The sequence below is a fragment of the Pseudophryne corroboree genome, chromosome 6 (assembly GCF_028390025.1).
Source record: "Pseudophryne corroboree isolate aPseCor3 chromosome 6, aPseCor3.hap2, whole genome shotgun sequence".
In the NCBI taxonomy this organism is placed as follows: domain Eukaryota; kingdom Metazoa; phylum Chordata; class Amphibia; order Anura; family Myobatrachidae; genus Pseudophryne; species Pseudophryne corroboree.
In genome coordinates, this window is record NC_086449.1 from 590,652,788 (window position 1) to 590,677,588 (window position 24,801).

Sequence of the window (24,801 nt, forward strand, 5' to 3'; positions counted from 1 at the left end):
GCATTCCGGAAGAGGTCATTCCTACCCTGGTCAAAGCCAGGAAGGAGGTGACCGCACAACATTATCACCACATGTGGCGAAAATATGTTGCGTGGTGTGAGGCCAGGAAGGCCCCATGAAGAAATTTCAACTCGGTCGTTTCCTGCATTTCCTGCAAACAGGAGTGTCTATGGGCCTCAAATTGGGGTCCATTAAGGTTCAAATTTCGGCCCTGTCGATTTTCTTCCAGAAAGAATTGGCTTCAGTTCCTGAAGTCCAGAAGTTTGTCAAGGGAGTACTGCATATACAACCCCCTTTTGTGCCTCCAGTGGCACTGTGGGATCTCAACGTAGTTCTGGGATTCCTAAAATCACATTGGTTTAAACCGCTCAAATCTGTGGATTTGAAATATCTCACAGGGAAAGTGACCATGCTGTTGGCCCTGGCCTCGGCCAGGCAAGTGTCAGAATTGGCGGCGTTTGTCTCAAAAAAGCCCATATCTGATTGTCCATTCGGACAGGGCAGAGCTGCGGACTCATCCCCAGTTTCTCCCTAAGGTGGTGTCAGTGTTTCACCCGAACCAGCTTATTGTGGTACCTGCGGCTACTAGGGACTTGGAGGACTCCAAGTTGCTAGATGTTGTCAGGGCCCTGAAAATATAGTTTCCAGGACGGCTGGAGTCAGGAATACTGACTTGCTGTTATCCTGTATGCACCCAACAAACTGGGTGCTCTTGCTTCTAAGCAGACGATTGCTAGTTGGATGTGTAGTACAATTCAGCTTGCACATTCTGTGGCAGGCCTGCCACAGCCAAAATATGTAAATGCCCATTCCACAAGGAAGGTGGGCTCATCTTGGGCGGCTGCCCGAGGGGTCTCGGCTTTACAACTTTGCCGAGCTGATACTTGGTCAGGGGCACACCCTGGCTGAGGAGGACCTGGAGTTCTCTCATTCGGTGCTGCAGAGTCATCCGCACTCTCCCGCCCGTTTGGGAGCTTTGGTATAATCCCCATGGTCCTGACGGAGTCCCCAGCATCCACTTAGGACGTCAGAGAAAATAAGAATTTACTTACCGATAATTCTATTTCTCGTAGTCCGTAGTGGATGCTGGGCGCCCATCCCAAGTGCGGATTGTCTGCAATACTTGTACATAGTTATTGTTACAAAAATCGGGTTATTATTGTTGTGAGCCATCTTTTCAGAGGCTCCGCTGTTATCATGCTGTTAACTGGGTTCAGATCACAGGTTGTACAGTGTGATTGGTGTGGCTGGTATGAGTCTTACCCGGGATTCAAAATCCTTCCTTATTGTGTACACTCGTCCGGGCACAGTATCCTAACTGAGGCTTGGAGGAGGGTCATAGGGGGAGGAGCCAGTGCACACCACCTGATCCTAAAGCTTTTACTTTTGTGCCCTGTCTCCTGCGGAGCCGCTATTCCCCATGGTCCTGACGGAGTCCCCAGCATCCACTACGGACTACGAGAAATAGAATTATCGGTAAGTAAATTCTTATTATTGTGCATCTTGAAACAACCACACCACTTTTTTTCCAGAGAGTCCTGTATTTCAGCTGAAGTTATTTGTGGATTTTTCTTTGCATCCCAAACAATTTTCCTGGCAGTTCTGGCTGAAATTTTTGTTGGTCTACCTAACTGTGATTTGGTTTCCATAGAATCCCTAATTTCTCTGACGTCCTAGTGGATGCTGGGAACTCCGTAAGGACCATGGGGAATAGCGGCTCCGCAGGAGACTGGGCACAAAAGTAAAAGCTTTAGGACTAGCTGGTGTGCACTGGCTCCTCCCCCTATGACCCTCCTCCAAGCCTCAGTTAGATTTTTGTGCCCGGCTGAGAAGGGTGCATGCTAGGTAGCTCTCCAGAGCTGCTTAGAGTAAAAGTTTTAAATAGGTTTTTTTTTTTTTTTTTCAGTGAGACCTGCTGGCAACAGGCTCACTGCATCGTGGGACTAAGGGGAGAAGAAGCAAACTCACCTGAATGCAGAGTGGATTGGGCTTCTTGGCTACTGGACATTAGCTCCAGAGGGACAATCACAGGTTCAGCCTGGATGGGTCCCGGAGCCGCGCCGCCGGCCCCCTTACAGAGCCAGAAGAGCGAAGAGGTCCGGAAAAATCGGCGGCAGAAGACGTTCCTGTCTTCAATAAGGTAGCGCACAGCACTGCAGCTGTGCGCCATTGCTCTCAGCACACTTCACACTCCGGTCACTGAGGGTGCAGGGCGCTGGGGGGGGAGCGCCCTGAGACGCAATAAAACATGTTTTAAACCTTATATGGCTAAAGAAATGCATCACATATAGCTCCTGGGCTATATGGATGCATTTAACCCCTGCCAGTTTTCCTAAAAAAAGCGGGAGAAAAGGCCGCCGAAAAGGGGGCGGAGCCTATCCTCAGCACACAAGCGCCATTTTCCCTCACAGCTCCGCTGGAAGGACGGCTCCCTGACTCTCCCCTGCAGTCCTGCTACAGAATCAGGGTAAAACAAGAGAGGGGGGGCACTAATTGGCAGAAAATACATATACAGCAGCTATAGAAGGGAGAAACACTTATATAAGGTTATCCCTGCATATATATAGCGCTCTGGTGTGTGCTGGCAAACTCTCCCTCTGTCTCCCCAAAGGGCTCGTGGGGTCCTATCCTCTATCAGAGCATTCCCTGTGTGGGTGCTGTGTGTCGGTACGATTGTGTCGACATGTATGAGGAAGAAAATGATGTGGAGGCGGAGCAATTGCCTGTAATAGTGATGTCACCCCCTAGGGAGTCGACACCTGACTGGATGGTCGTATGGAAGGAATTACGTGACAGTGTCAGCACTTTGCAAAAAAACTGTTGACGACATGAGACAGCCGGCAAATCAGTTATTGCCTGTCCAGGCGTCTCAAACACCGTCAGGGGCTCTAAAGCGCCCGTTACCTCAGATGGTCGACACAGACCCAGACACGGATACTGACTCCAGTGTCGACGGTGACGAGACAAACGTAATGTCCAGTAGGGCCACACGTTACATGATCACGGCAATGAAGGAGGCTTTGAACATTTCTGATACTACAATTATGTGGGGTGTGAAAAAACTACCCATAGTTTTTCCTGAATCAGATGAATTAAATGAGGTGTGTGACAAAGCGTGGGTTTCCCCCGATAAAAAACTGCTGATTTCTAATAAATTATTGGCATTATACCCTTTCCCGCCAGAGGTTAGGGCGCGTTGGGAAACACCCCCTAGGGTAGATAAGGCGCTCACACGCTTATCAAAACAAGTGGCGTTACCGTCTCCTGATACGGCCGCCCTCAAGGAACCAGCTGATAGGAAGCTGGAAAATATCCTAAAAGGTATATACACACATACTGGTGTTATACTACGACCAGCAATCGCCTCAGCCTGGATGTGCAGCGCTGGAGTGGCTTGGTCGGATTCCCTGACTGAAAATATTGATACCCTGGATAGGGACAGTATATTGTTGACTATAGAGCATTTAAAGGATGCATTACTATATATGCGAGATGCACAGAGGGATATTTGCACCCTGGCATCAAGAGTAAGTGCGTTGTCCATTTCTGCCAGAAGAAGTTTATGGACACGACAGTGGTCAGGTGATGCGGATTCAAAACGGCATATGGAAGTTTTGCCGTATAAAGGGGAGGAGTTATTTGGGGTCGGTCTATCAGACCTGGTGGCCACGGCGACGGCTGGAAAATCCACCTTTTTACCCCAGGTCACCTCTCAGCAGAAAAAGACACCGTCTTTTCAAACTCAGTCCTTTCGTTCCCATAAGGGCAAGCGGGCAAAAGGCCACTCATTTCTGCCCCGGGGCAGAGGAAGGGGAAAAAGACTGCAGCAAGCAGCCTCTTCCCAGGATCAGAAGCCCTCCCCCGCTTCTGCCAAGTCTTCAGCATGACGCTGGGGCTTTACAAGCGGACTCAGGCACGGTGGGGGCCCGTCTCAAAAATTTCAACGCGCAGTGGGCTCACTCGCAAGTGGACCCCTGGATCCTGCAGGTAGTATCACAGGGGTACAAATTGGAATTCGAGACGTCTCCCCCTCGCCGGTTCCTGAAGTCTGCTCTACCAACGTCTCCCTCCGACAGGGAGGCAGTATTGGAAGCTATTCACAAGCTGTATTCCCAGCAGGTGATAATCAAGGTACCCCGCCTACAGCAGGGAAAGGGGTATTATTCCACGCTGTTTGTGGTACCGAAGCCGGACGGCTCGGTGAGACCGATTTTAAATCTGAAATCATTGAACACTTACATAAAAAGGTTCAAATTCAAGATGGAATCACTCAGAGCAGTGATAGCGAACCTGGAAGAAGGGGACTATATGGTGTCTCTGGACATCAAAGATGCTTATCTCCATGTCCCAATCTACCCTTCTCACCAAGGGTACCTCAGGTTTGTGGTACAGAACTGTCATTATCAGTTTCAGACGCTGCCGTTTGGATTGTCCACGGCACCACGGGTCTTTACCAAGGTAATGGCCGAAATGATTATTCTTCTTCGAAGAAAAGGCGTCTTAATTATCCCTTACTTGGACGATCTCCTGATAAGGGCAAGGTCCAGGGAACAGTTAGAGGTCGGAGTAGCACTCTCTCAGGTGGTGCTACGTCAGCACGGGTGGATTCTAAATATTCCAAAATCGCAGCTGATTCCAACAACACGTCTACTGTTCCTAGGGATGATTCTGGACACAGTCCAGAAAAAGGTGTTTCTCCCGGAGGAGAAGGCCAGGGAGTTATCCGAGCTAGTCGGGAACCTCCTGAAACCAGGACAAGTGTCAGTGCATCAGTGCACAAGGGTCCTGGGAAAGATGGTGGCTTCTTACGAAGCGATTCCATTCGGAAGATTCCATGCAAGAACGTTTCAGTGGGATCTGCTGGACAAATGGTCCGGATCGCATCTTCAGATGCATCAGCGGATAACCCTATCTCCAAGGACAAGGGTGTCTCTCCTGTGGTGGTTGCAGAGTGCTCATCTTCTAGAGGGCCGCAGATTCGGCATTCAGGACTGGATTCTGGTGACCACGGATGCCAGCCTGAGAGGCTTGGGAGCAGTCACACAGGGAAGAAATTTCCAGGGCTTGTGGTCAAGCATGGAAACGTCTCTTCACATAAATATCCTGGAACTAAGGGCAATTTACAATGCCCTAAGTCAAGCAAGACCTCTGCTTCAGGGTCAGTCGGTTTTGATCCAATCGGACAACATCACGGCAGTCGCCCACGTAAACAGACAGGGCGGCACAAGAAGCAGTAGGGCAATGGCAGAAGCTGCAAGAATTCTTCGCTGGGCGGAAAATCATGTGACAGCACTGTCAGCGGTGTTCATTCCGGGAGTGGACAACTGGGAAGCAGACTTCCTCAGCAGACACGACCTCCACCCGGGGGAGTGGGGACTTCACCCAGAAGTCTTCCACGTGATTGTAAACCGTTGGGAAAAACCAAAGGTGGACATGATGGCGTCTCGTCTCAACAAGAAACTAGACCGATATTGCGCCAGGTCAAGGGACCCTCAGGCAATAGCGGTGGACGCTCTGGTAACACCGTGGGTGTACCAGTCAGTGTATGTGTTCCCTCCTCTGCCTCTCATACCCAAAGTACTGAGAATCATAAGAAGGAGAGGAGTAAAAACTATACTCGTGGCTCCGGATTGGCCAAGAAGGACTTGGTACCCGGAACTTCAAGAGATGCTCACGGAGGACCCGTGGCCTCTACCTCTCAGAAAGGACCTGCTCCAGCAGGGACCTTGTCTGTTCCGAGACTTACCGCGGCTGCGTTTGACGGCATGGAGGTTGAACGCCGGATCCTGAAGGAAAAAGGCATTCCAGATGAAGTCATCCCTACCCTGGTCAAGGCCAGAAAGGATGTAACCGCAAAACATTATCACCGCATTTGGCGGAAATATGTTGCGTGGTGTGAGGCCAAGAAGGCCCCTACAGAGGAATTTCAACTGGGTCGTTTCCTGCATTTCCTGCAAACAGGACTATCTATGGGCCTAAAATTAGGGTCCATTAAGGTTCAAATTTCGGCCCTGTCAATCTTCTTCCAAAAAGAACTGGCTTCAGTGCCTGAAGTTCAGACGTTTGTCAAAGGGGTACTGCATATACAGCCTCCTTTTGTGCCTCCAGTGGCACCTTGGGATCTCAATGTAGTGTTGAGTCTCCTAAAATCACATTGGTTTGAACCACTCACCACTGTGGAATTGAAATATCTCACATGGAAAATGGTCATGCTGTTAGCCCTGGCTTCAGCCAGGCGTGTCTCAGAATTGGCGGCTTTATCATATAAAAGCCCTTACCTAATTTTTCATTCAGACAGGGCAGAACTGAGGACTCGCCCTCAATTTCTCCCTAAGGTGGTTTCAGCGTTTCACATGAACCAGCCTATTGTGGTACCTGCGGCTACTAGGGACTTGGAGGACTCCAAGTTGCTGGACGTAGTCAGGGCCCTGAAAATATGTTTCCAGGACGGCTGGAGTCAGAAAATCTGACTCGCTGTTTATCCTGTATGCACCCAACAAGCTGGGTGCTCCTGCTTCTAAGCAGACGATTGCTCGTTGGATTTGTAGTACAATTCAGCTTGCACATTCTGTGGCAGGCCTGCCACAGCCAAAATCTGTAAAAGCCCATTCCACAAGGAAACTGGGCTCATCTTGGGCGGCTGCCCGAGGGGTCTCGGCTTTACAACTTTGCCGAGCAGCTACTTGGTCAGGGACAAACACGTTTGCTAAATTTTACAAATTCGATACCCTGGCTGAGGAGGACCTGGAGTTCTCTCATTCGGTGCTGCAGAGTCATCTGCACTCTCCCGCCCGTTTGGGAGCTTTGGTATAATCCCCATGGTCCTTACGGAGTTCCCAGCATCCACTAGGACGTCAGAGAAAATAAGAATTTACTTACCGATAATTCTATTTCTCATAGTCCGTAGTGGATGCTGGGCGCCCATCCCAAGTGCGGATTGTCTGCAATACTTGTATATAGTTATTGTTACAAAAATCGGGTTGTTTATTGTTGTGAGCCATCTTTTCAGAGGCTCCTACGTTTATCATACTGTTAACTGGGTTCAGATCACAAGTTGTACGGTGTGATTGGTGTGGCTGGTATGAGTCTTACCCGGGATTCAAGATCCTTCCTGATGTACGCTCGTCCGGGCACAGTATCCTAACTGAGGCTTGGAGGAGGGTCATAGGGGGAGGAGCCAGTGCACACCAGCTAGTCCTAAAGCTTTTACTTTTGTGCCCAGTCTCCTGCGGAGCCGCTATTCCCCATGGTCCTTACGGAGTTCCCAGCATCCACTACGGACTATGAGAAATAGAATTATCGGTAAGTAAATTCTTATTTTTCCACTTCTTAATTAGAGTTTGAACACTGCTGATTGGCATTCTCAATTGCTTGGATATCTTTTTATATCCCTTTCCTGTTTTAAACAGTTCAATTACCTTTTCCCGCAGATCCTTTGACAATTCTTTTGCTTCCCCCATGACTCAGAATAAAGACACGTCAGTGCAGCACTGGATGAAAGATGCAAGGGTCTTTCAGGAGTCCAGAAACTCACTGACTACAAGTAAACAGATCACAGGTGAGGATGGTTACCTTTAGTAGCCATTCAAACCCGTCTGTGTCAACTTGTGTGCATGTTATCAGGCCAAAATCTCCAGGGTATGTAAACTTTTGATCAGGGTAATTTGGGTAGTTTCTGTTGTCATTATTTAAAAAGAGTAAACACAGTTGTTTGACAATAAACGGCATCACCCAACCAATAATCATGAGTGAAAGAAAAGTTTGTGAGTTATCATTCATATTCTCTGACAAATGGCCAGAAAATCACAAATTCTGCTAGGGTATGTAAACTTATGAGCACAACTGTATGTCACTGAAACACCATGCCTTATAAAAGTGTGCAGAAAATGCATTTGATATTAAAATATATTACAACTCTAATTATACTGCTGTAATAATCATTGAGCATCACCTTACAATAAAGATGTTGTACAATCCCATATACAGGTACATGGAGCATACCTCCCAACATGACTCCCTCCAGGAGGGACAGAATGCTCTGCTCCTGGACCTCCCTCAATGTATGATTGCCATCACCTGAGCTGAAACACCTTTCTTATCTATTAATCTGTTCAACACAGGAGCTGAGCATTTTGTCCCTCCTGGAGAGGGCCATGTTGGGAGGTATGATGGTGTACTTCTGAAGTAATGCTTTTTTTTTTTCAATATCTAGAACTGGAATTATTTCCCAAACAAATCCCCTATTCAAGTTTAGCATTTCAATCTGTAATAACAGTGCTCCATAGACTGGACAGTCTCCTACAGGAACTGTAATAATGGGAATGGTACTCAGACCCTGGATGTATTCTAGATGTATTAGATTTTGATAGAAGCTGATGTAGTTTTAACAATATAAAGGCTTTTACATACCCATAAATGTTTGTGTGCTTTTTTAAATTATCTTACCCTAGTTAGAAATGCATGTAACACTAGGCAATGTTCAGATATCCATATTAGCACTGTTACTGTGGTAGCAGTCCAATTTCAGTACACCCCGCACCCTCACAAAAAATGAATCCCTTTCTAAGAATATGTGCTTTGCAAATATGGTTCACTAAAAGCCAAGTGCTAGTACCCCATACTTAACATTTGCTGCACCCGCACTATTGCTTTCATAGTTTTAGGAGGAAAGTAGAGGCATCAACACATTTTATCAGCCAGTGCCAAAGTGTTGTGTTTACTAAAGATGGATTTGTTTAAGCCACCAATGCCTGATTTTGTGTGTATCGCTATTGCCCTTGAAAATAAAGCCAGCAAAGCAGTATTTTAATTTCTCTAACATCCAAGGGGATACTGGGATGGTATTAGTACCATGGGGTATAGATTGGGTCCATTGGACCCTAGGCACTTTAAAATTCTTCAGTGTGTGCTGGCTCCTCCCCTCTGTGCCCCTCCTACAGACTCAGTGTAGAAAAATGTGCCTAAGGAGCAGGGTGCATTCTCTGGAGCTCCAGAGTTTTCTTAAAATTTTTATTTTAGTTTGTTATTTTCTGGCAGCACTGGCTGGCACCAGACTGCCTACGTTGTGGGACTTGGAAGGGGAGGGGGACCGAACCAACCTCTTACAGGGTTAATGGTCCAGGTCCATGATGACAGGACAAAGCTCCAGAGGTGGTGTTTCGCATTACCCCCAGGGTGTGCACGCACTCCAACAGCATGCCACCACCCCTAACAGAGCTTTAGACGCTGTACTGTGAGTACAGAAAGCGGGACCCCAGTTATTATGGTGGCATAAGGGGGCAGCAGGCATATGGTGCTGCAGTGCCCACTGCATGTACCCACACTGGCAATGGTACAGTAAAGGGGTTTTAACCCCGTTTCCTACACAAAGCAGATGAAAGCCAGTATAAATAAGTTACAGGTACTGCGTGCCATTGAAGGGGCGGGGCTTCCCGGAGAGCGGGACCAGTGGCACAGAGGCACCATTTCCTCCTGCTTCAGACTCCAAGTTGCATGCAGGGAAGCGCTGCTCCTCCAAGGACCCTCTAAAAGCACCTTGTACCGATACCAAGGGGGTTTATAGCAGGGGGTGGGAGCAATATATTGTAAGAAAAACTAGTTCCCTTATCTAAGGCTCTAGTTTATGCCCGGCTATGCATTGGTTTAGCTGTTGAGGCATAGTGTGCTGGTTCTATCCCTCTCTGTGTCACTCCATACAGACTGTCTGGGGTTCTGGGTTATATCACTGCTAGTGTGTGTGTGTGTGTTCTGCTGTATAAACAGGTCAGTCAAAAAGGCTGTATGGGACATCCTTCTCCAGGGGAAACTCTGCTGTGTATTCAGTGCCCTCCCCTCTCTCAGGGAAGTAGCACTCAGGCACCAGCATGGCTGGATTCATTTAAAGGAATGATATCCAACATTAATTCTGAATTGGCTACTGCCAGGCAGGAAAGACAACTGCTTAAAAAAAAAATCTGTGGATTATTTCTTTAGTTCATACTTCTGACCACAGACCAGCTTCTATGCCCCCCCTGCTGGTTTCACAGAAGCACACACTCCCACCGGTACTCCAATCTGACAATGACGTGCCAGATTTGTAAGAGGGAGAAGTAGATGTGGACAAAGGTGACATTACACTATATTAGGGAGGTCCTCAATATCCCAGATAAAGAGGCAGAACCTGATGTAGAGTCGTTTTTTAATGTGAAGCCTAAATCTACTGCCACATTTCCCATCTCAAAGGAATTAAACACTTTTTAAGGAGACGTGGGTTAATCCTGACAAGAAGTTTCAAACTCCTAAGTGGTTGCTAACGCTCTGATGGCACTGTGGACTCACCAGTTCATCTATCTCTTCCCTCCAATTCCTCTCATTCCCAGAGTTCTAAAAGGACTTAAAAGGGAATGCGTTCAAGTGATTCTAATTGCCCCGGATTGGCATCGTCGAGCCTGGTATGCGGACCTCCTAACCATGTATCTCGACGAGCCCTGGCCCCTGCCGCTTCTCAAAGATCTTCTTCAGCAAGGGCAGTTCGTCTATCCAGACTTACTGTGGCTATGTTTAACGACATGGAGGTTGAAAGGAAGATTCTAGCCAGAAAAGGACTTCCATGTCCAAGCACAAAAGGTGGTCACATCGAAGCATTACCACCGCATCTGGAAGATATCTTTCTTGGTGTGAGGGTAGAAAATATTCTACTGTGGAATTGCAACTTGGCCATTTCTTGCTCTTCTTGCAGGCAGGAGTGGATATGGGCCCACGGTTAGGCTCCATCAAAGTTCAGATATCGGCCTTGTCCATATTCTTCCAGAGACAGTTGGCTGTGATTCCAGAGGTACAGACGTTCTTAAAAAGGTGTCCTTCGCATTCAGCCACCCTTTGTCCCTCCCACGGCTCCGTGGGATCTCAATTGGTCCTGACCTTTTTCCAAATGGATTGGTTTGCACCATTACACAGGGTAGACATGAAATTATTGACTTTGAATACTGTCATGTTGCTGGCATTAGCCTTTGCGAGGCGTGTGTCAGAATTGGGTGCCTTATCCTGTAAGAGCCCTTATTTGATATTTCACGAGGATAGGGCTCGCCCACAGTTTTTGCCGAAAGAGGTGTCTGCTTTTCACATTAATCAGCAGATTGTGGTTCCGGTGGTGTCTGACACATCGGTTACTCCAAAGTCCCTGGACGTGATTCGGGCTTTGAAGTCTTGCGTCAAGAGGACTGCTCGTCACAGAAAAACTGACTTGCTTTTCGTCCTCTACGACGCTACTAAGATTGGATGTCCTGCTTTGAAGCAGTCCATTGCTCGTTGGATCCGCCTAACTATACAACAGGCTTACTCTTTGGCAGCACTGCCGTTGCAGAGTTCTATTCATGCCCACTCCACTAGTTCGGTGGGTTTTTCCTGGGCGGCTGTCCGTGGTGTCTCGGCTTTGCAGTTATGGTCTGGTTCGAACACATTTGTGAAGGTCAACAAGTTCGATACCTTGGCCTTTGAGGACCTTCAATTTGAACAATCAGTTTTGCAGGGGTCTCAGCACTCTCCCACCCGGTCTGGGAGCTTTGGGACTTCCCCATGGTACTAATACCATCCCAGTATCCCCTAGGACGTTGGAGAAAATAGGAATTTAATACCTACCGGTAATTCCTTTTCTCGTAGTCCGTAGGGGATACTGGGCACCCGCCTCAGTGCTTCGTGTTTTCCTGCGTACTTGTATGTTTCTTAGTTGGGTCTGCTGTTGCTGTCCCTGTTCTGTGTGTTGGTTCGTTGGCTCACCGCTGTTCTGGTCTGTTTCCTTCTCTCAAAGTATGTCCATCTCCTCTGGCATAGTTTTCCTAGACCGAGTCTGTAGGAGGGCATAGGGGTGAGAAGCCAGCACACACTGAATAATTTTAAAGTGCCAATGATCCAATGGACCCAATCTATACCCCATAGTACTAATACCATCCCAGTATCCCCTACAGACAACGAGAAAAGGAATTACCGGTAGGTATTAAATATACTCCCAAACACATGAGTTCCTGGAATAACCCCCAACTTCTGCTCAGAACGTACCTGTTTATTTGCCAGCACCATGAGTGGCAGTCGTGGTGCTTCTTCCAACAACCGATGCAGTTCATGTCGAGCTAGCTGCAAGCGCTTGTCATCTGTAGAGTCTACCACAAACACCATAATGTCTGCATTTTTTAGATATTGGTTCCAGTATGTCCGAAGATTCAGGCTGCCTCCAACTAGACAAGAGAAAATTGCCATCAATATATAATTGGTGATACATTTTTAACTGCAGCAGCGATTGCATGCAAAAAAACTTCCTGTATTGGAAATGAATAACTTTAGATAAAAATAAGGTACATTCAGAAGAACTTGTACAGGAGAGATGATCAAAATGAGCTTCATCTCCATGGTACATTTATAAAACTAACATTTTACTATCAAACTACACAGCACTAAGGGGCAGAATTAACGACGAGTGATATTCTAGTTATCACTCATTACTAATCTTAAATGGTGCTCCAGCCAATCAGAGCCTGCCACGTGTTTGGGTGGAGCACAAATGTAAGATTAACAACAAGTGATAACTAGAATATCACTCATTAAATCTGCCCCTATAAGTGGGAGCAACATTTTTTTTTTTAAATGCCACCTGGTAAACGGTTCTAAATTGGTGCAGCTGCCCTAGCAGAATAATAATCTCAGTATCCACTTTCCATCAAGGGTCAATCAAAATCATGTGAAGCAGTGGCTTGGATAATATTATTAGTGCCAGTATACTGAAGTGTTTTACATATTCCTGGCATCAAAGCAATGATGGTACAATAACTCACCCTCTAACAGTTCAATTCTCAGTCCCTGGCTGAGGATCTGAGCAGTATTAAACCCATGAGTTGGCGCAGAGCTGGATCGAATGGTGTTAGTGCTCAATGCATGAATTATGCTGCTTTTACCGGCTCCATCCAAACCCAGCACTAGAATTTGCCGATCCAAGTATTTGACCTGAGTAGATATAAATCAGACATGGGTTACATTGGGCAAGTAACACAGAGCTCTGGAAGAATTGCCATGAAGTAATTATCAGTTGGTGCCATTGACTAGTGTCTTGTCCGATGTCTTAAAAGAGGACTGTTTAATCAGGAGTCATCCTGTACTTGGGACAGTGGGGTGACTTACATCATTCAGATAGCTCCTGCGCAAATATACATGTAATATAGATAGAAAAATACATAAACATGACATCATGTGATCAAACTTATGCACTATTGTTTCAGGTGTCAGAAAAAAAAAAATAAGATTTTAAACCTACCGGTAAATCTTTTTCTCCTAGTCCGTAGAGGATGCTGGGGACTCCGTAAGGACCATGGGGTATAGACGGGCTCCGCAGGAGACATGGGCACTATAAAGAACTTTAGAATGGGTGTGCACTGGCTCCTCCCTCTATGCCCCTCCTCCAGACCTCAGTTAGAGAAACTGTGCCCAGAGGAGATGGACAATACGAGGAAAGGATTTTGTTAATCTAAGGGCAAGATTCATACAAGCCCACACCGTATAACCTGGACTATACACAACCAGTTAACAGTATGAATAAAACAGTATCAGCTAAAGACTGATCTCAACTGTAACATAACCCTTATGTAAGCAACAACTATACACAAGCCTTGCAGATTTCGTCCGCACTGGGACGGGCGCCCAGCATCCTCTACGGACTAGGAGAAAAAAATTTACCGGTAGGTTTAAAATCTTATTTTCTCTTACGTCCTAGAGGATGCTGGGGACTCCGTAAGGACCATGGGGTTTATACCAAAGCTCCAGACCGGGCGGGAGAGTGCAGATGACTCTGCAGCACCGACTGAGCAAATGCAAGGTCCTCATCAGCCAGGGTATCAAACTTATAGAACTTTGCAAAAGTGTTTGAACCTGACCAGGTAGCTGCTCGGCAAAGCTGTAAAGCAGACGCCTCGAGCAGCCGCCCAAGAAGAGGCCACCTTCCTAGTGGAATGGGCCTTTACCGAATTTGGTAACGGCAATCCTTCCGTAGAATGAGCCTGCTGAATCGTGTTACAGATCCAGCGAGCAATAGTCTGCTTCGAAGCAGGAGCGCCAACTTTGTTGGCTGCATACAGGACAAACAGTGCTTCTGTTTTCCTAACCCGAGCCGTCCTGGCTACATAGATTTTTAAGGCCCCGACTACATCCAGGAACTTGGAATCCTCCAAGTCACCCATAGCCACAGGCACCACAATAGGTTGGTTCATATGAAATGAAGAAACCACTTTAGGCAAAAATTGAGGACGAGTCCTCAACTCTGCTCTATCCACATGGAAAGTCAAATAGGGCTCGTGAGACAAGTCCGCCAATTCGGACACCCGCCTTGCAGATGCCAAGGCCAACAACATGACCACCTTCCAAGTGAGAAATTTCAATTCAACCGTTTGAAGCGGTTCAAACCAGTGAGACTTCAGGAACCGTAACACCACGTTAAGGTCCGAAGGTGCCACTGGGGGCACAAAAGGTGGCTGGATGTGCAGCATTCCCTTTACAAAAGTCTGGACTTCTGGGAGAGAAGCCAATTTCTTCTGAAAGAAAATAGACAGGGCCGAAATCTGTACCTTAATGGAGCCTAATTTTAGGCCCATATCCACTCCTGTCTGTAGAAAGTGGAGAAAAGAGCCCAGATGGAAATCTTCCGTAGGAGCATTCTTGGCTTCACACCAAGAAACATACTTCCTCCAGATACGGTGATAATGTTTTGCCGTCATCTCCTTCCTAACCGTTATCAGAGTAGGGATGACTTCCTCCGGAATACCTTTCCCAGCTAGGATTCGGTGTTCAACCGCCATGCCGTCAAACGTAATCGCGGTAAGTCTTGGAACACGCAGGGCCACTGTTGTAAAAGGTCCTCCCTGAGAGCAAGAGGCCATGGATCTTCTGTGAGCATCTCCTGAAGATCTGAATACCAGGCCCTTCGAGGCCAATCTGGAACAATGAGTATTGTTTTCACTCTTTTTTGTCTTATGATTCTCAATATTTTTGAGAGGAAGAGGGGGGAACACATAGACCGACTGAAACACCCAAGGTGTCACCTGGGCGTCCACCGCTACTGCCTGAGGGTCTCTTGACCTGGCACAATACCTCCGAAGCTTCTTGTTGAGGCGTGACGCCATCATGTCTATGTGAGGAATTCCCCAAAGACTTGTTATCTCTGTAAAAACTTCTTGATGAAGTCCCCACTCTCCTGGATGGAGATCGTGTCTGCTGAGGTAGTCTGCTTCCCAGTTGTCCACTCCCGGAATGAAGACCGCTGACAGAGCGCTTACGTGATTTTCCGCCCAGTGAAGAATCCTGGTGGCTTCCGCCATTGCCACTCTGCTCCTTGTCCCGCCTCGGCGGTTTACATGAGCCACGGCTGTGACGTTGTCCGATTGAATCAGAACCGGTAGGTCACGAAGAAGATTCTCCGCTTGTCGTAGGCCGTTGTATATGGCCCTCAATTCCAGTATGTTGATGTGTAGACAAGCCTCCTGGCTTGACCATAGCCCTTGAAAATTTCTTCCTTGTATGACTGCTCCCCATCCTCGGAGGCTCGCGTCCGTGGTCACCAGAACCCAGTCTTGAATGCCGAACCTGCGACCCTCTAGAAGGTGAGCACTTTGCAGCCACCACAGGAGAGACACCCTGGCCCTGGGGGACAGGCTTATCTTCTGATGTATTAGTAGATGGGAGCCGGACCACTTGTCCAGGAGGTCCCACTGAAACGTCCTTGCATGAAACCTGCCCAAGGGGATGGCCTCGTAGGCTGCCACCATTTTCCCCAGAACTCGAGTGCATTGATAACAGACACTCTTTTTGGTTTTAGCAAGTCTCTGACCATGTTCTGGAGGTCCTGGGCTTTTTCCATCAGGAGAAAAACCCTCTTCTGTTCCGTGTCCATAATCATGCCTAGGAATGATAGTCGAGTCGTTGGAATCAATTGTGACTTTGGCAGATTGAGAATCCAACCGTGTTGTTGTAGCACTCTCAGGGAAAGCGACACGCTCTTCTGCAATTGCTCTCTCGATCTTGCTTTTATCAGGAAATCGTCCAAGTACGGGATAATTGTGACTCCCTGCACCATAATTTCCGCCATTACCTTGGTGAAAATCCTCGGGGCCGTGGAAAGCCCAAACGGCAACGTCTGAAACTGGTAATGACAGTCCTGTACAGCGAATCTCAGGTACGCCTGATGAGGATATATGGGGACATGAAGGTATGCATCCATTATGTCGAGTGACACCATAAAATCCCCCACTTCCAGACTGGAGATCACATCCCGGAGCGATTCCATCTTGAATTTGAACTTTTTCAAGTACAGGATTAGGGATTTTAGATTTAAAATGGGTCTGACCGAGCCATCCGGCTTCGGGACCACGAACAGGGTCGAATAGTACCCTTTCCCCTGTTGGACTAGGGGAACCTTGACAATCACTTGCTGTTGACACAGCTTTTGAATTGCAGCTAACACTACTTCCCTCTCTGGGGAAGAAGCTGGCAAGGCCGACTTGAAAAATCGTCGAGGGGGCACCTCTTCGAATTCCAGTTTGTATCCTTGGGATACAATATCCATCGCCCAAGGATCCACATCTAACAGAACCCAGACCTGGCTGAAGAGTCGAAGACGTTCCCCCACCGGTGCGGACTCCCTCAGTGGAGCCCCAGCATCATGCGGTGGATTTAGTAGAAGTCGGGGATGACTTCTGCTCCTGGGAACTAGCCGAAGCAGGTGTTCTCTTCCCTCTACCCTTACCTCTGGCGAGGAAGGATGAGCCCGACCTCTTCTGGACTTATGCGACCGAAAGGACTGCATCTGATATTGTGGAGTTTTCTTTTGCTGTGGGGGAACAAAAGGCAAAAAAGTAGATTTATCCGCGGTAGCTGTGGCAACCAGGTCCGCGAGACCTTCCCCAAATAAAACTTCACCTTTGTATGGTAAAACCTCCATATGCTTCTTTGAATCGGCATCACCCGTCCATTGGCGGGTCCACAGGGCTCGCCTAGCAGAAATCGCCATGGCGTTGGCTCTCGAACCTAGCAGCCCAACGTCTCTTTGAGCGTCTCTCATATATAAGATTGCGTCTTTAATGTGACCTAAGGTCAATAAAATGGCATCCCTGTCTAGGGTATCAAGGTCAGCTGAAAAGGTATCTGTCCAAGCTGCAACTGCGCTACATACCCATGCCGATGCTATTGCCGGTTTGAGTAAGGCACCCGTATGCGTATAAATAGATTTTAAGGTAGTTTCCTGTCTGCGATCAGCAGGATCCTTGAGGGCTGCCGTGTCTGGAGACGGTAGCGCCGCCTTCTTGGACAGGCGCGTTAAAGTCTTGTCCACCCTGGGTGAGGATTCCCAGCGTACCCTGTCCTGTGCTGGGAAAGGATACGCCATAAGAATCTTCTTGGGAATCTGCAGTTTTTTGTCTGGAGTTTCCCAAGCTTTTTCAAATAACTCATTCAGCTCATGAGACGGGGGAAAGGTTACCTCAGGTTTCTTTTCCTTATACATGCGCACCATCGTGTCAGGGACAGAGGGGTCCTCTTTGATATCCAAAACATCTTTTATTGCAATAATCATAGAATGAATACTTTTGGCCCCCCTTGGGTGTAACCTCGCATCATCGTAGTCGACACTGGAGTCAGAATCCGTGTCGTGGATCAGTGTCTGCTATTTGGGATAGGGGACGCTTTTGAGACCCTGAAGGGCCCTGTGACACAGTCCAATCCGTGGATTGACTCCCTGCCTTTTCCCTGGACTCTGCTTTGTCCATTCTCTTATGTAATAAGTTCACATTTGCATTTAAAACATTCCACATGTCCACCCAATCATGAGTCGGCGTTGCCGACGGAGACACCACAATCATCTGCTCCACCTCCTTAGATGAGCCTTCCACTTCAGACATGCCGACACACACGTACCGACACCCCCACACACACAGGGATTTATCTATAAGGAGACAGTTCCCCACCAAGGCCCTTAGGAGAGACAGAGAGACAGAGAGAGAGAGTATGCCAGCACACACCCAGCGCCAACTGACACTGGAAACAGAATTCCCAGATAATAACGCTTTTATATATAATAAATCGTGTAATACACTCACGGCGCCTTACAAGTGCTTCCCCCCCCCTGTTTTCAGCCCTGTGTCACCGTGTTCAGCAGGGGAGAGTCCGGGGAGCCAGCTTCTCTGCAGTGCTCTGTGGAGAAAATGGCGCTGGTTAGTGCTGAGGGACCAAGCTCCGCCCCCTCCAGCGGCGGGCTTCGGTCCCGCTCAATTTTATAAAACTGGCGGGGGATTTATACACTTACTGCCTCCGCAGCCTATATCCATATTGCCAGACTTAAAGGTTTATATTGCTGCCCAGGGCGCCCCCCCTGTGCACTGCACCCATCAGTGCCTGGTAATGTGTGGGCGCAATGGCGTGCAGCGGCTTACCTCAGGGAAGATCTGAAGTCTTCTGCCGCCTTAGAAGTCTTCTTTTCTTCTTATACTCACCCGGCTTCAATCTCCCGGCTCTGTGAGGAGGACGGCAGCGCGGCTCTGGGACGAACGGCGGGAGGAGACCTGCGCTCCGAATCCCTCTGGAGCTAATGGTGTCCAGTAGCCTAAGAAGCAGAGCCTATCACTTAAGTAGGTATACAGATGTGGATAAATCCACAGGGAACCAGCGCTCAAACCCTATTTGTAGTGGTGAATGATACGGTTATAAAGTGAAACTAAAATCAATAATGAAAAAGCAGGTAATATACTTAGGGTTGTTTATTCTAAGATGCTGAGATACTTTCTTTCCCAACAGGTATAAATTCGGTTTAAAAGTCAATCAGTGATTGGGGCACGCTCCTGGTTTGAGCTTAAATTCTGAAGTGCAAGGTTCAATTGAAAGAACAAATGCTGTAATCTTTGTAAAGTCGAAAAAAAGAAAAAGAAAAAAGAAAAATGCCACAAAAAAATAATAATGATAATGTGTACTAAAGTCCAAACGGTTTACAAGTCTATACAGACTGCGGCGTCCCGCTAATCTGTGCTCTGAAGTGAAGGATTCTCTTGTGAAGTGATGAACAGTTGACAGCGGTAGTGTATGCTTTGGTTAGAGTGGAGAATAAGGACCCTGGACTGGCGCTATTCCTCCTGCAGCACGTCCCACAGTAGAGCGCCCGAATCAGGCCCGCTCTGTGGGGCCGCTGACCTGGCGTGTGCGCCTGTCACAGAGGCGAAGTGGACACGGCCGGAGCTCTCCGAGCGGCTGGCCGCGCCTCTCCTCCTCCTACAGGGACTTACCTTCTCCCTTCCCCTCCGCCTTCCACTCTCCGCTGTCTCGGGATTCTTCCATCGCCTGGCAACCGGTTGCTTCCGGAACTCCGGGTCACGTGACCGGATGGTTTGCGGAAAGGATTAGCAGTACTGTCCTTCTTTGTAGTGAATATTCGTCCTCAGTCCAATGTAGTATAGATGGGTAGTTCCAACGCGTTTCGACCTGTTAGGGTCTCCCAGAGGAAGACCCTAACAGGTCGAAACGCGTTGGAGCTACCCATCTATACTACATTGGACTGAGGACGAATATTCACTACAAAGAAGGACAGTACTGCTAATCCTTTCCGCAAACCATCCGGTCACGTGATCCGGAGTTCCGGAAGCAACCGGTTGCCAGGCGACGGAAGAAGCCCGAGACAGCGGAGAGTGGAAGGCGGAGGGGAAGGGAGAAGGTAAGTCCCTGTAGGAGGAGGAGAGGCGCGGCCAGCCGCTCGGAGAGCTCCGGCCGTGTCCACTTCGCCTCTGTGACAGGCGCACACGCCAGGTCAGCGGCCCCACAGAGCGGGCCTGATTCGGGCGCTCTACTGTGGGACGTGCTGCAGGAGGAATAGCGCCAGTCCAGGGTCCTTATTCTCCACTCTAACCAAAGCATACACTACCGCTGTCAACTGTTCATCACTTCACAAGAGAATCCTTCACTTCAGAGCACAGATTAGCGGGACGCCGCAGTCTGTATAGACTTGTAAACCGTTTGGACTTTAGTACACATTATCATTATTATTATTTTGTGGCATTTTTCTTTTTCTTTTTTTCTTTTTCTTTTTTTCGACTTTACAAAGATTACAGCATTTGTTCTTTCAATTGAACCTTGCACTTCAGAATTTAAGCTCAAACCAGGAGCGTGCCCCAATCACTGATTGACTTTTAAACCGAATTTATACCTGTTGGGAAAGAAAGTATCTCAGCATCTTAGAATAAACAACCCTAAGTATATTACCTGCTTTTTCATTATTGATTTTAGTTTCACTTTATAACCGTATCATTCACCACTACAAATAGGGTTTGAGCGCTGGTTCCCTGTGGATTTATCCACATCTGTATACTTACCATTTAAGGGGGGGCGGGACACCCCTCATTACCAGCAGCACACCCCACCTCAGACTAACACCTCAGTGCGCAGAGAACCCATTTCCGTATATCACTTAAGTAGGTCTGCTCTCTCCTCAGTCCCGCGATGCAGGGAGCCTGTTGCCAGCAGTGCTCCCTAAAAATAAAAAACCTAACAAAATTCTTTTTCCAGAGAAACTCAGGAGAGCTCCCCTGTAGTGCACCCAATCTCCTCTGGGCACAGGATCTAACTGAGGTCTGGAGGAGGGGCATAGAGGGAGGAGCCAGTGCACACCCATTCTAAAGTTCTTTATAGTGCCCATGTCTCCTGCGGAGCCCGTCTATACCCCATGGTCCTTACGGAGTCCCCAGCATCCTCTAGGACGTAAGAGAAAAAACATGAATTGTTCTACTGGTCTGTCAGGCGTGTACCTAGCTTTATTCTTCATACATTCAATCATTCTGCTAAATACACGGCACCTAGATTGAGACTCACCAGTCAGAACAGAGCCTTGGGATTTTCAGAATGTTTAGCTAGCACTTCTCAGAGTCACACTGTACTGCAAGCAGCGTACACTTGTTCTGATCTAACAGCTGCGCCTGCAATGATGTAATGTGGTCCGATACATCTCTATTGGCCAAGGTATATTAAGGAACGCTGGGATCCTGACTGCCAGCACCTTAACTGCATACCGTTCAGCCATCTCATCATTTTCTGATGAAAACATGTCACTGGCTTACTGTCTCTCACTCCAAAATCAGGAGCATAAGTTACGTGGTACTCTGGGGAGCTCACCGTGAAATAATTTTTATTTGCAGAGATTAGTACTGCTGTGAAATGCTACAGTAATAGGATTGCATCTATGTTCAATCATGGAAACATTTCTTGAGTGATAAAACGAGACAACTTGGTCAGTAAGAGGAGCAGAAACACTCTGTACTTTGGTAGATCTACATTTGGCACTGTAAAGCTAGGTACACACCATACAATTATTGGGCCGATTTGCCAATAATTGGGACATCGGTCTGATTCATTGTATAGTGTGTATGAACGATCGTGTCGCCATTTTGCCGATAATTCGGGAAATTCTTGCACACACACACCCGAACGATCAATTTTCCAATCAATCGGCCCAGACCAAAAATATCTGCCACAATCTCCAGATATAGGGGGTAATTCAGACCTGATCGCTCGCTTGCGTTTTTTGCAGCGCTGCGATCAAGTTACAACTGCGCATGCACCGCAATGTGCAGGCGCGTTGCACAGGTACAAAGTGGATCGCCACTCAGCGACGGGTTTATGCGAAGAATCCATTCGCATGGGCGATCGCAAGGAGATTGACAGGAAGAAGACGTTTGTGGGTGGCAACTGACCGTTTTCTGGGAGTGGTTGGAAAAATACAGGCGTGTCCATGCGTTTCCAGGGAGGGTGTGCGACATCAATTCCGGTCCCGCACAGGCTGAAGTGTTCACAGCGGCTGAGTAAGTCCTGGGCTACTCAGACACTGCGCGAGATCTGTTTTTACATCTCTGCTACACATGCGTTCGCACACGTAAATACACTCCCCTACGGGCGGCGACTATCTGTTCGCAGCACTGCAAAAAAAAAAAACCCTAGCGAGCGATCAGGTCTGAATTAGGCCCATTGAGCAGTGTGTGTGCGCACTCTCAATAATCTGCCCATATTTCCTATATTTTCCTCTAACTACATCATCCTCCTTGTGGGCGGACATATGCAAATGTAGTGTGACGTGGCAGAAAATTGGTAACTGAAGACAAAAAAATCTTTAAGTGTGTTGCTCAGATATTGGTGCCTACAATTTTCTTTAAAATTGTCCGATTGTCGGGCTGACCCAAAAAAATCTGCCAGTGTGTACCTAGGTTAAGACTACAGTCATAATATGTTCTTCAGATGTAGGTGTAATATACATGGCATTTACGGTTGGTGTTGCTACACATGATCCAATTAAGGTTTTTCTGGTTGTATCTAATGCTTAAACTGTATTGCTAGATGTATTACATGTCGTAAGACAAGTGCTGAAGGCTACATCTGTATTCCTAGAAATTGTTGTCTAGCAGCCAGGGCGGGGAGGAGGGGGCCCTGACCATCCTGTGGGGAGATAAAGCAGTGCTGCTGCCGATAGGTCTCGTGTTTGATCAGTAATCACCAGGAGGAGCTACAGGGATGCCAACATCACAGCTCTACATTCATGGTATACCCGTGTGTGTCCCTGCCCACAGGACTGTGCTGACTCCGAGTAACCTCAGCTCAGTTACACTATGCGATGTAGTAGCCGGGGACACTGCTCATCTCTCACAGGCTAACCTACACTTTATATAGATAGATATACATATATACTATGTAACTCTAGCCATATACACAGACATGCACAGCAAGTGCAGAGAGCGTGTCCTGTGCCCCGTTATGCAGCCGCACGCTGGGCAGTGATAGTACTGACTGAGTGGCTGCGGGTACCCTGGGCTGGGGCAGCATGGGCAGCCGCCTCCCGGTACCTGTAACAGAGACCCTTAGCAGTGCCGGCTGTGTACATGCCGGCGCCTCACCTGATCACCGATGTGCGGCTGCTGCTGATGGGCCGTCCACTTCAGCCTCCTCCTGCCGGGCACATAGCGGCTCCAGGCGATGAACAGAACAGAGCCCAGCGCCGCCACAGCCGCCCCGATAACCATTGACAGGTTCCTAAGAGCCGCCATCAACCCTGCGCCTCCACCGAGACCCAGCCCAGTACTGACGTCACCACATGGGCACGCCCCCAGATGCAATTTAAAGAGCTCTTAAAGGGAGCGCAGCCCTCATAGTGTGCACTGTGCGGAGTTATCGGAATGTCTGATGACTACGAGGCTGAAGTTACACTTCTTATTCGAGCTCCAGCTTCTTATTCACATCATTCAGTTTTGCAAGGGTTAATGAGTCTTGGGCAACACATTTGACACCTGAAATCAACAGAGGAAGGACCCTTGCATACAGTGGCGGAACTAGCGAGCGGTGGGCCCAGGTGCGACAAAATGCTTTGCCCCCCCCACACACACACACACACATCCTCCCCCACACACATCCCATCCAAGTCCACCCCCTCACCCCTGGAGAGGATCTGGTGAGGGGGACCTGCTCAGGGCCAGAGAAATGGATACCTAGCAACAGTGCCGTAACTAGACATTTTAGCAATGTGTGCAAGAAACGGCATCGGAGCCCCACCCCTGCATGAAAAACAGGGGCAGTGCGCGCCATAGGCGCGTGCAAAAATACATAGTGGCGTGGCTTCGTGGGAAAGGGGTGTGGCCACAAAATAATACCAATTCATAAAACGGTACACAGTAGTCTCCATTATTCAAATTACGCCGCACAGTAGCACCACTACACCAGGTAGAGACCCTTTTACACCTTACAGCGGACAGATTCCTCTTTTTACACATTACAGCAGACAGCGTGCACTTTTTACACATAACGGCAGACAGCGTGCCCTTTTTACACATAACGGCAGACAGCGTGCACTTTTTACACATAACGGCAGACAGCGTGCCCTTTTTACACATAACGGCAGACAGCGTGCCCTTTTTACACATAACGGCAGACCGCGTGCCCTTTTTACACATAACGGCAGACCGCGTGCCCTTGTTACACATAGCGGCAGACAGCGTACACTTTTTACACATAACGGCAGACAGCGTGCCCTTGTTACACATTACGGCAGACATCATCCCCTTTTTACACATAACGGCAGACAGCGTCCCCTTTTTACACATTACGGCAGACAGCTTGCCCTTGTTACACATTACGGCAGACAGCGTCCCCATTTTTACACATTACGGCAGGCAGATTCCCCATTTTTACACATTGCGGCAGGCAGATTACCCCTTTTTACACATAGCGGCAGGCAGATTACCCCTTTTTACACATAGCGGCAGGCAGCCCCCCATTTTTACACATTGCGGCAGGCTGATTCCCCCTTTTTACACATTACGTCAGGCAGTCCCCCCTTTTTACACATTGCGGCAGGCTGATTCCCCCTTTTTACACATTACGTCAGGCAGTCCCCCCTTTTTACACATTGCGGCAGGCTGATTCCCCTTTTTACACATAGCGGCAGGCAGTCCCCCATTTTTACACATAGCGGCAGGCAGGCACAATAAAAAAGAAAGAGAAAGAAAGAAAGAAAAAGAGAAAAAGAAAGAAAGAAGAATTATACTTACCCTCTCCGCCGGCTCAGGCTCCTCGGTGCAGCCGCGTCAGACGATTCCCAGGCAGGAGAGAAGGAGGAGGAGCGAGGTGGAGGAGGGAGCCGCAGCAGCGCTTTGTTACTGGTGGAGGCGCTGCTGCCCCTCTGCTTCCCTATAGGCTGTTCTCGGAAGATAGCCTATAGTGAAGCAGAGGGGCAGCAGCAGCAGCGTCTCCACCAGTAACAAAGCGCTACTGCGGCTC

The 24,801-nt window shown here is 48.2% G+C and overlaps 1 protein-coding gene across 1 annotated transcript in view; it reads right to left on the minus strand.

Annotated features, from left to right (window-relative positions):
- ARL10 (ADP ribosylation factor like GTPase 10) overlaps positions 1-23,131 on the minus strand; it is a 36,849-nt gene extending 13,718 nt beyond the window's left edge. Inside the window, exons 1-3 of the mRNA XM_063927995.1 lie at positions 22,926-23,131; positions 12,804-12,972; positions 12,034-12,209 (exon numbers count right to left, since the gene is read on the minus strand). Coding sequence (XP_063784065.1) covers positions 12,034-12,209; positions 12,804-12,972; positions 22,926-23,075 — 495 coding nt within the window. The 5' untranslated portion in view covers positions 23,076-23,131. The remainder of the gene's footprint in view (positions 1-12,033; positions 12,210-12,803; positions 12,973-22,925) is intronic.
- Positions 23,132-24,801: the final 1,670 nt, after the last annotated feature.